General features: G+C 42.1%; 1 protein-coding gene across 1 annotated transcript in view; it reads left to right on the forward strand.

The window, feature by feature from the left end:
• Window positions 1–11,708, forward strand: part of grhl2a (grainyhead-like transcription factor 2a) — a 31,834-nt gene extending 20,126 nt beyond the window's left edge. Inside the window, exons 9-16 of the mRNA XM_062992242.1 lie at window positions 4,797–4,955; window positions 5,644–5,731; window positions 6,711–6,856; window positions 7,092–7,129; window positions 8,250–8,335; window positions 8,619–8,704; window positions 8,838–8,902; window positions 11,558–11,708. Of these exons, the coding sequence (XP_062848312.1) occupies window positions 4,797–4,955; window positions 5,644–5,731; window positions 6,711–6,856; window positions 7,092–7,129; window positions 8,250–8,335; window positions 8,619–8,704; window positions 8,838–8,902; window positions 11,558–11,672 (783 nt within the window). The 3' untranslated portion in view covers window positions 11,673–11,708. The remainder of the gene's footprint in view (window positions 1–4,796; window positions 4,956–5,643; window positions 5,732–6,710; window positions 6,857–7,091; window positions 7,130–8,249; window positions 8,336–8,618; window positions 8,705–8,837; window positions 8,903–11,557) is intronic.
• The last annotated feature ends 671 nt before the right edge of the window (window positions 11,709–12,379 follow it).

Genomic DNA, 12,379 nt, shown 5'->3' on the forward strand with positions numbered 1-12,379 from the left:
GCATTTATACGGAGACTTGATTACACACAGGTGGATTCTATTTATCACCATCAGTCATTTAGGTCAACATTGGATCATTCAGAGATCCTCACTGAACTTCTGGAGTGAGTTTGCTGCACTGAAAGTAAAGGGGCTGAATAATATTGCACGCCCCACTTTTCAGGTTTTTATTTCTAAAAAAAGTTTAAAATATCCAATAAATTTCGTTCCACTTCACAATTGTGTCGCACTTGTTATTGATTCTTCACAAAAAATTACAATTTCATATCTTTATGTTTAAAGCCTGAAATGTGGCAAAAGGTTGAAAAGTTCAAGGGGGCTGAATACTTTTGCAAGGCACTGTATTGTGTTGGTCCCCCTTTTGCTGCCAAAACAGTCCTGACCCTTCGAGGCATGGACTCCACTAGACCCCTGAAGGTGTGCTGTGGTATCTGATGCACCAAGATGTCAGCAGCAGATCCTTTAACTCCTGTAAGTTGTGAGGTGGGGCCTCCATGGATCGGACTTGTTTGTCCAGCACATCACAGCATTTTAGCTTTGTGGCAGGGAGCATCATCCTGCTGAAAAAGGTCACAGATATCAGGGAACCGTCTCCATGAAAGGGTGAACATGGTCTGCAACAATGCTTGGGTAGGAGCTACATGTCAAAGTAACATCCACATGGATGGCAGGACCCGAGGTTTCCCAGCAGCATCACACTGCCTCCGCCGGCTTGCCTTTTTCCCATAATGCATCCTGGTGCCGTGATGTAAAAGAAAACGTGATTCATCAGACCAGGCCACCTTCTTCCAGTGCTCCGTGGTCCAGTTCCGATGCTCACGTGCCCATTGTTGGTGCTCTCGGCGGTGGACAGGGGTCAGCATGGGCACCCTGACTGGTCTGCGGCTATGCTGCCCCATACTCAACAAACGGTGCTGCTCTGTGTATTCTGACACCTTTCTATCAGAACCAGCATGAACTTCTTCAGCAGTTTGAGCTACAGTAGCTCGTCTGTTGGATCGGACCACACGGGTCAGCCATCGCTCCCCACGTGCGCCCTGTCATCGGTTTAGCACTGTTCCTTCCTTGGAGCACTTTTAATAGATACTGACCCCTGCAGACCGGGACACACCCCACAAGAGCTGCAGATTACACTCACTATATATATATATTTATATAAGATAGATAGAGAGATAAACATATAGGCGCACTAACCACAGTAGAAACGTCTCTTGTTATTGTTTATTGTTACGCCAAACCTTTTTACGGTTTATTAACCGATGTCTGTTTTTTTAATGGATCACATGGCCATGAGAAAAGAATCGGTTCTCACAAAATCTCACTTCTTATTAGACAAAAGCTACAGGCACAGACATGACGGTGAAGAAAACCTGTCAGTGGGAAAGTATTTTACTTCAAGAAAAACATTTCCCACATTTCATGACTCTAAAGTGGTTTTTCCAGTGTCTCCTGAAAGGTCGGACCGGGTATTTACAGTTAGGATCGGTTAGATTATTTGAATACATTAATTGCTTCAGCACAAAGGCAGGTTCTCCAACACGAGGCGCAGAACTCGGGTTTAGTTTGTGTTTGTTCTGTTTCTGAGTTTCTTACATTTACTTTGACTTTTATTTGATGTCAGACAGGATGAACCTGAGATATTTCATCTTTTATCTGCTCAACTTCATTTCATTTATTAATAAACATCCATTCCTGCATTTCAGGCCTGCAACACATTCCAAAATAAGTTTGGACGGTAAAGCATTTACCACTCTGTAATGTTGTCGTTCCTTCTCAACACACTTAAAAGAGGTTTTGGCACCGAGGAGACCAAGTGATTTAGTGTTTCAGCTTTTATTTTGTCTCGTTCCTCCTGCAAACACGTTTTAAGATGTGTAACAGTACGGGGGGTCGTCGTCGTTTCAAAATCCTCCACATGTTCTCTATTGGGGACAGGTCAGGACTGCAGGCAGGCCAGTCTAGTACCCGTACCCTTTTCTTCTGCAGCCACGCCTTTGTAATGTGTGCAGCAGGTGGTTTTGCATCGTCTTGTTGAAAAATGCTGGACGTCCCTGGAAACGATGACGTCTTGAAGGCAGCACATGTTGCTCTAAGATCTCAATGTACTTTTCTGCCCTTTACCAAGGGCACTGACACGCCCCCATACCATGACAGACCCTGGCACTGACACACCCCCATACCATGACAGACTCTTGGACTTGTTGATGATTATAGTCTGGATGGTCCTTTATGTCTTTGGTCCGGAGCACATGGCATTCATTTTTTACAAAAAAAGTGTGATGGTCCATCCTAGATGCCTCCGAGCCCAGAAAACTGGACGCTGCTTCTGACCATGGTCAACATGAGGCTTCTTTTTTGCACAGTAAAATTTTAAGTATTGTTTGTTGTATCAGCTATCGATGAATGATGGTTCTTGATGAATTATCCTCTTTGATGACCACTTTGAAAACTCAAAGATCACACGCTTGTTGTCTTAACGACTCAAAACGGTCTTCTGGTTGTGTATAAAATGTGGGAAAGTCTGATCATATAACGTAACATATCATAAAATAATACAGTGTATTAAAAAAATATTCAGACCCCCTGACCTGTTTTTGTCAAGGATTTTGAATGGGTGTAATCGTCGTTCCCATTAATTTATAAACAATTGCCTCAACCCTCTTCATTAAGATATAAGTAGCATATGATCACCGTCTGTGCAGAGTTTGGTCATTTCTTCCTGTGCCTGAGTGGGATTGCAGGTACACTGGTTTCTTTCCACCACTCACAAGGAGTGAATGGATGGGTGTGTAATGAACTGGTGATATCTAGATATCTAGAACTATCTTGCATCCCGGCCATGTGTGTTTCCGGGTGGTGCCAGACTCATTGGGAAGCTAGTTGGGGTGTAAATTGGTTATGATAGATGGATTAATTAATTGATTTAAAAATAATATTGGGGCGCCCAGGTGGCGCAGCAGGATATTCCACTTGCACAGCAGCACAGATATTCTGAAAACCTCAGTTTGAAACTCTGCGTTGCCTCCGGTCGACTGGGCGCCATCTAGTGGCCATAATTGGCAGTGCCTGCAGCAGACACTGATTGGACACCATTTCTGCTAGGGCGGGATGACAGGACTATGTGGCCGGTGTCTTCAAACGCTGTGCAAGGACCCTGATTGGCAGATAGAGAGGCACCTGTGGCGAATGCATAGGTGAAAAAGGGTTCCACTTAGGGCTGCACGTGGGTCGGAGGAGGCGTGAGCAGCAATATACTCTCCTCGACTGCAATCAGGGATCCACCAGCAGCGGAAGACAGATTGACTACGATAAATTGGGAGAAAATGGGTGAGAATGCATAAATAAATATAAAAAAAATTATAATATTGGATATTCCGCTAGCACACCAGCTCTTGAGTTTGAATCTCAGCTCTGCTACCGGACGACTGGGCACCTTCTAGCTCAGACCTGGGCATTGTACGGCCCGCAGGCCACATCCGGCCCGCGAGACATCCCCAGCCGGCCCGCATGAGGTTCGAGGCAATTAAAAATCAGTCGTAAATAAATGTACATCACACACGCAATATAACAGGATTGTTTTTGACGGGAGCGCTATGTCTTTAAATATCCGTAAGTTTGGATTTACGTGTGTGCGAGAGTTTATCCAGGTTCACCGTAATGCGTTTGCGAACAGAACTGAGTGTGACTGACGGTGGAGTTTTTAACAAGACGTAAACTTCTGAAGTATTTATGTACTGAAGTCAGGTGTAACGCTGGTTAACGATCACAATTTAGGCTCTAAATCGCTGTACTAAACAGAGAAATACAAGAACATAAACGATGCGGAGCGTCACACCTGAAGCTTCACTAACTAAACTGCAAAAGCAACAAGGACATTTTATAAAGTTTAACACGTCCAGATCTGAAGCAGTCAGGACCAGCTCTGTGATTTTAATAAGAATATCCAACAATAACAAAGGACTGAAAAACAAATGAAGTAATTAGACTCAAATTAGTAATTTGCATTTGTTTGTTTAAATAGTAAAAAAAATTTGATGTTTTTTCTCTGCCTACTTCTAATTTTCTGATTGTAACATCTAAACATTAACAGCTTATTAGAACTGCACAATTTACTGCTTCTCATAAAGAGTGGGCAGTTGTAGCCTAGTGCTTAAGGTACTGGACTAGTAATTACAAGGTTGCTGGTTCAAGCCCCTCCACTGCCAGGTTGCTGCTGTTGGGCCCTTGAGCAAGGCCCTTAACCCTCAATTGCTCAGACTGTATACTGTAACTGTAATGTAAGTCGCTTTGGATGAAGGCGTCTGCTAAATGCTGAAAATGTAATGTAAATGTAAATAAAGAGATAAAATTAATATTGAGCAGAATTAAGTTCACCTTATTGGTCCGGCCCTCCACAACAGTCCCAGTTTCTTATGTGGCCCCTTGGAAAATTTAATTGCCCACCCCTGCCCTAGCTGGCACAATTGACAGTGCCAAAAGGGCAGCATCAGCCACTAGTCTGCTCTGTAGGAAAAGACCGGATTAAAAAAGTGGGCGGGGTCCTCGTCGCTGTTTAAGGACCCTGGTTAGTAGCTCGAGGTGCCTGTACAGAGCGTGTGACTCTCCATGAGCGGGACCGGCCTCACGCGCCAATCCACCGAAGTACGGCAGAGTAAAAAGGGATCGGTGGAGCGCGTGTCAGGCAAATATACCCTCCTCGTACACCATCGGGGTCTTCAGCAGCTGAAGAGTATAAAAACCACTCGATGTTTGAAATGCACATGACTTACATGTGTTTATTCTTTTTTTGTTTGTAGGTGTTTATCACCGTAAACTGTTTAAGCACAGATTTTTCCTCCCAGAAGGGAGTGAAAGGGCTTCCACTGATGATCCAGATCGATACGTACAGCTACAGCAACAGGAGCAACAAACCTATCCACAGAGCGTACTGCCAAATCAAGGTCTTCTGTGACAAGGTTAGTGGGCTTTTAATAATGTACGTCAAGGGTGTCAAACTCATTTTCACCGAGGGCCCTCAAAGGGCCGATTGTAACGTATCCTGCTGTGATTGCAATCTGCCCTTTAAGTCTTGGACAATTTGCTGTTCTTAGAAACTAAATATAGCACACTTAGTTCCGTGTTTATAATGTATTTCTACATTTATATTGTCCTCCTTTACCACAGACACACCTCATAACACAAGAGACGGACTGGTTTCTCTTCCTGAAGCACAAACTTGTTTTCACTTTCACATCTTTCATTAAATTTCCTCCTTCTGCTTCAATTTTCTCTTTTTGTACATTTTGGGATTATCTGTAAATATTTCTCAGCATCACTTGTTGGAAAACCGCTTCAGTTAAACGCTGATGTAGAAACGCTGCCATCTAGTGGTGGGATGCGGTCACTTTGCGGGTCACAAAATCGACATTCGTTGTGGGAGATGCAGTTTATGTAACATAACGATTTTACAGTGTATTTTAAGACAATTATACCTCTTTTAGGCTCTTACGGGCCACATAAAATGACCTGGTGGGCCTTGAGTTTGACACATTTGCTGTACATGATGGTGGGGATAAAGTTGATCTATTTTTAAAAGATTATTTATCTAACTATGAAGTAGTAGATAAGTAGTAGATGAGTAGTAAGATGCATGTCCTTTATTAGGGAGCTGAGCGGAAGATTCGAGATGAAGAAAGGAAGCAGAATCGGAGGAAAATGAAGGGTCACATGGCTGCAGGGCAGGGTCATACTGGTAAGTCCGAATGCATCGTGTTATGCAACACCTACATCGCCCTTAATAGTTGCTTGCCTCCTTTAAAGTCAACTACTGAAATCCAGTTCATCCATTCATTGATCCAAATTCACTGGGTGAAGGATAGGAACCCCTTTCAACTCCCTCAAACAGATTTCCAGTCCATCACAGGGACATTTTTAGCATGTCTAATATTGTGATTATGGCCTTGTCACAAACTGCTGACCAAAAATTCCTCTTTAAGGTTCTTTTTTGATAAAGAGCAGGATTCTGACACAACTATGGGGAGTTAAACACAGCTCAAAGCAGTAAAGCGTCCCCACATCATGACCCAACACACCACCATGTTTAACTGTCTGTATGTAATATAGTTTTACGCTACACTTTTCACTGCAGTGCTGAGAATGATCCACCACCTAAATAATACCTGCTCTGTGGTGGTCCTGACCATTGAAGAACAGCATGAAAGGGGGGTAAAAAAGTATGTAGAGAAACTAAAGTCATGGTAAGTGGAGCTGATAAGATGGACAGTGTGTGTAGAAACCTAAAAATGTAAAATAAAGAAAATAAATCGGTCATGTTTTGGTTACATTTGGAATGTATGTTTTATGATTATTTTAAATTACAAATTACCTGTGAAAACGTTTAGTAAGGAACATGCGGATATACAGCGTGTTGTTTTAGCTCTGAAAATAAATATTTACATTTATTAAATGTACAGTTTTAAATGACACTCGAATGGTGCAGGAGTAAAACACGGTTCTCCTCGATCAGGAGTGGAGGTCAGCCACAGAGGAAGTGAAATGTGTTTGGGTAATTGGATATGACTAAACTGGAAGGAAGAAATACAGTTTCAAAATGTGTTTGTATGTTTGTTTCACACAGTATAATATGAGTTGTAAAAAAATTAAACAAACCCCAACAGTAACACTGGACATTAAACTAAAACTGTCGTCCTGACCCATTTCTGGTCTCTTAGACCTGGCAGGTAAGCGAGGAGGTCCAGGCACGTTCCTGCAGAAGAAGTCAGACGTCACGTTTTTCAAATCCATGACTGATATGGAGTCTCAGCCCGTGCTCTTCATCCCGGACGTTCACTTCAGTAACCTGCAGAGATCCTCACAGGTGAGCACTTCCTGTTATACTGTCAGTTTACCAGAGACAAACAGGACGTATCGTCTTCTCCACGTCTCTGTGAACTTGACGGGTTTGTACTCATTCACATGTTTAAATAGAGCTAAAGTAATAACACAACCCTTATACATGCTCCTGTTAGAGCAAAGCTGTTCAAATGTATTAATGCTTTGCATGTTTTTTATAAGCGTGATTGGTGTAAAAGTACCTTCACCGTTCTTTACAGGTACTTGGATGTGGTGCTGAAGAAATGGAGAGCGAGTGGTGAGTGTATAATCACCACACTTACATGTGAAATATGTATGAATGGGTCAGTAATGTATAATTACAAGTCTCTACACTCATCCTTTTGTTTAGTAATGTTTGGGTGATTTGGTGTTTCCAGACGTATTACAAATGTGACACCAGTTAAACAAACTAACTAAAAATACGAACAGAGTAACATAGTACGAACATAGTAATAATAGTAGTAGCAGTAATAATAGTTGTAGTAGTAATAAGAGCAGTAGTAATAAGAGCAGTAGTAGTAATAATAGTAGTAGCAGTAATAGTAGTAGCAGTAATAATAGTTGTAGTAATAAGAGCAGTAGTAATAATAGTAGTAGTAGTAGTAATAGTAGCAGTAGTAGAAGCAGTAGTATTAGTAGCAGTTGCAGTAATAGTAGTGGTAGTAATAGTAGCAGTAGTAGAAGCAGTAGTATTAGTAGCAGTTGCAGTAACAGTAGTAATAGTAGTAGTAGTAGTAGCAGTAGGAGTAGTGTTAGTAGTAGTAGTACCAGTAACAGTAGTAGAAGCAGTAGTATTAGTAGCAGTTGCAATAACAGTAGTAATAGTAGTAGTAGTAGTAGTAGTACCAGTAGCAGTAGTAGAAGCAGTAGTATTAGTAGCAGTTGCAGTAACAGTAGTAGTAGTAGTAGTAGTAATAGTAGCAGTAGTTGAAGCAGTAGTATTAGTAGCAGTTGCAGTAATAGTAGTAGTAGTAATAGTAGCAGTAGTAGAAGCAGTAGTATTAGTAGCAGTAGCAGTAATAGTAGTAGTAGTAATAGTAGCAGTAGTAGAAGCAGTAGTATTAGTAGCAGTTGCAGTAACAGTAGTAATAGTAGTAGTAGAAGCAGCAGTAGGAGTAGTGTTAGTAATAGTAGTAGCAGTAGCAGTAGTAGTAGTAATAGTAGCAGTAGTAGAAGCAGTAGTATTAGTAGCAGTAGCAGTAATAGTAGTAGTAGTAGTAATAGTAGCAGTAGTAGAAGCAGTAGTATTAGTAGCAGTTGCAGTAACAATAGTAATAGTAGTAGTAGAAGCAGCAGTAGGAGTAGTGTTAGTAATAGTAGTACCAGTAGCAGTAGCAGTAATAAATGATTAATGTTGTTGTTTCCTGTGACTGCAGTGTTATAAAGAAGATCCTCAGACGGTCAGACAACGACTCCGGTCCTCCACCAGCCAAACAGATCAAAAGCGAGGCATCGAGACGAGGTACCAGTTATCATCATAGTAAAACCTTCAACTATTATCTGTAAAGACCAGTTAACATCGGAACCACCACAGTGACTCCAGAGTATCCTGTAATGCTGTCCATTTAGCAAGGAAGTCCGCCATGTTTTTATTTGTAAACAGCAAGGATAGCGGTGGAGTAAAAGCTTTGAGGAAACGTGTGAACAGAGATCTGTATCATGTACAGAGAGTCACGCACTGATCTCCATTATCCCCCGTCTCTTTTCTTATTCTGATTTAAAGTAACATGACTCTCTCTCCACAGTTCTGCTGTACGTAAGGAGAGAATCAGACGAGGTTTTTGATGCGTTAATGCTTCAGTCTCCGACAGTAAAAAGTTTGATCGAGGCTGTAAGTACATGTCTGCATTTCTTACACCAAATCTGCTTAATGTTTTACAATAAAACTATAAAATTATGGACATTCTGTTTAAATTATACTTGATTGTTTATAATTTGCTACTATTTTATTGTATTTTTTTTAGATATCAGTTAAATACTCTCTTCCTGCTGAGAGGAACATTAAAATCTACAAGAAGAGTAAAAAAGGGTGAGTAAATCGTGATCGCAAACATTTAACAGTCGGGATTCCTCATAACTGCTGCAGTTAGGACCTCTGCTGGCTGATCGATGGTGCTGCACAGAGGCGGGGATAATGGAGATCAGTTCGTGACTCTCTGTGCACGATACAGATTTCCATATGAACCCACCTTATGCAGGTGAAAAGAAATGGTCAAAGGGAGTGTGTTATGCGTAGTTCACACTACACGACTTTTGCCCAGATTTTCGCTCGGCGACTGGTCGGCGCTAGATTTGCCGGCTCGGGAGCAACTCGGCGTTTGCTTGGAGATCGAAACTCGGCTCTCAATCGCTATGTGTGAACTACTCAACAACTTGATCTGACCGGATCGAGATTTCTAACATTTCAGATATCTCAATCTGAGTTGCACAACTGGCAATGAGTGCTGTGTCGAACAGCCAATGAGAACACAGGATACAGCATGAGGAGAAACACAGGAGAGGAGTGTGAAAGGTTGTACAGGGTCTTAATACAGTTTATATCAGAATATATCGACACACACACACACACACACACACACGTTTTACAGTTTTTCTGACCTGATCGTTCTCTACAAAACACCAACACTGCATTGCAAAAAATATTTATTAACCTCCAACTCACTATAGAACAATCCAAGCAAAATCCACTAAGATTTATTTATTTTTTATTCTTTTTACGTGCACAAACTTTGATCGCTCGCTACTTGTTGACGTGCATTTTTGGACGTGGTATCATTAAACCATTATCCACTTCTCACTTTTGTTTTCATGACAAAACATAGTTTGGGAGACCAGAGAAGCTCGTCTGCGATTCCAGTTGGTGATAGATGGTGTAGTGTGAAATACACACCGACTGAAAAGACTCCCGAGTGCAAGAGATCCAGTCGTGTAGTGTGAACTGTAAATCAGAAAGTCGTGTGGTGTGAACTTGGCATTAGGAGTGAAGGTCTACAGCACTAGAGGTGAATTACAATTTGGAAATTGGATACAACTAAATTGGGAGGAAAATGCACCAACAGATAATACAAAAAAGTGACCATCACCATGACTGTGATTATTTCTATGCATTATTATTTGCTCTTGGCACAAACACAATATATTTAAACCAGTAAACCCATGTTCTTTATTATATATAAGAAAACACATTGTTTTACATATTATTCATTCATTCATTGTATGTTTTACCACTGCTGTATCCTGACCAGGGTCGTGGTGGATACAGTTTTTTTTACATTACATTTACAAGTCGCTTTTATCCAAAGCGACTTACAGTACTGTGACAGTATACAGTCTAAGTAATTGCGGGCTAAGGGCCTTGCTCAAGGGCCCCACAGTGACAACCTGGCAGTAGTGGGGCTTGAACCAGCAACCTTTGGATTACTAGTCCAGTACCTCAACCACTAGGCTACAACTGTCCCACAATTCAGTGGGTTAAAGGCAGAAAAGTTAATTATTTTGTTTAGGGTGGCATGGTGGCTCGGTGGGTAGCACTGTTGCCTCACAGTAAGAAGGTCCAGGGTTCGATCTCCAGGTGGGGCGGTCCGGGTCCTTTCTGTGTGGAGTTTGCATGTTCTCCCCGTGTGTGTGTGGGTTTCCTCCCACAGTCCAAAAACATGCAGTCAGGTGAACTGGAGATGAAAAATTGTTCATGACTGTGTTTGATATTAAACTTGAACTGATGAATCTTGTGTAACCAGTAGCTACCGTTCCTGTCATGAATGTAACCAAAGTGTAAAACATGACATTAATATCCTAATAAACACACCGATCAGCCATAACATTAAAACCACCTCCTTGTTTCTACACTCACTGTCCATTTTATGTGACCACCACAGAGCAGGTATTATTTAGGTGGTGGATGATTCTCAGCACTGCAGTGACACTGACATGGTGGTGGTGTGTTAGTGTGTGTTGTGCTGGTACGAGTGGATCAGACACAGCAGCGCTGCTGGAGTTTTTAAACACCTCACTGTCACTGCTGGACTGAGAATAGTCCACCAACCAAAAATATCCAACCAAAAATATCCAGCCAACAGCGCCCCGTGGGCAGCGTCCTGTGACCACTGATGAAGGTCTAGAAGATGACCAACTCAAACAGCAGCAGTAGATGAGCGATCGTCTCTGACTTTACATCTACAAGGTGGACAGACTAGGTAGGAGTGTCTAATAGAGTGGACACTGAGTGGACACGGTATTTAAAAACTCCAGCAGTGCTGCTGTGTCTGATCCACTCATACCAGCACAACACACACTAACACACCACCACCAAGTCAGTGTCACTGCAGTGCTGAGAATGATCCACCACCTAAATAATACCTGCTCTGTGGGGGTCCTGACCATTGAAGAACAGGGTAAAAGGGGGCTAACAAAGTATGCAGAGAAACAGATGGACTACAGTCAGTAATTGTAGAACTACAAAGTGCTTCTATATGGTAAGTGGGGCTGATAAAATGGACAGTGAGTGTAGAAACAAGGAGGTGGTTTTAATGTTATGGCTGATCAGTGTAAACAAATAATTTTGTTTATGCACCCTATAAATGTACTGTGTACTTTAAAATGATGGATTTCTTATATTTATTGCTGTTCTGCTTTATTTAAATAGTTGTGTGGTTATCTGTTTGTGTGTGTGTGTGTGTGTTTGCAGGATTCTGGTGAACATGGACGACAACATCATCGAGCACTACTCCAACGAGGACGCCTTCATACTGAACATCGACTCTCAGTCCGAGTGCTGCCAGGTCACGCTCATGGAAATATAACGGCTGTATTGTTACGACTCTCAGTCCATCCTGAGTGTTTGTGGGTGATTTGGGAGTTAATACGGATTAAACATTTTATATTTGCATTTACATTCTCAGCATTTAGCAGACGTCGTTATCCAAAGCGACTTACAGTACTGTTACAGTATACGCTCTGAGCAATTGAGGGTTAAGGGCCTTGCTCAAGGGCCCAAAAGAAGCAACACGGCAGTGGTGGGGCTTGTTCCAGCAACCTTCTGATTACTAGTCAGGTACCTTAACCACTAGGCCCCCATTATATCAAAAATCATATCATAAATCTGAAACTGGCCGCTCAGGTGGCACAGAGGTAAAAACACATGCTGGAACCAGAGCTGGGATCTCAAATACATCGTATCGAGTCTGAGCTCTGCCTGCTGGCTGGGCTGGGCAGCCACATGAACAACGATTGGCCTGTTGTTCAGATAGGGGTTGGAAATTAAAAAGCCGGATAGGGTCTCTCTCTCATAACTGGTGCAATTAGGACCCCTGCTGGCTGATTGATGGCACCTGCACAGAGACGAGGAAAGATCTAAGGGTGTGTCTCTCCATCCACAGTGCTGATCTGCACTGCACTCATCAATGTGTAGGTGACAAGATGCATACGGCTGCTGCCCACGTGTCGGGTTAGCTTCGTTCTCCTCAATCAGAGCAGGGATCGGCATTGGTGGAAAAGAACCATGACGCAA

This window comes from Trichomycterus rosablanca, chromosome 3 (genome assembly GCF_030014385.1).
Source record: "Trichomycterus rosablanca isolate fTriRos1 chromosome 3, fTriRos1.hap1, whole genome shotgun sequence".
Classification (NCBI taxonomy): Eukaryota; Metazoa; Chordata; class Actinopteri; order Siluriformes; family Trichomycteridae; genus Trichomycterus; species Trichomycterus rosablanca.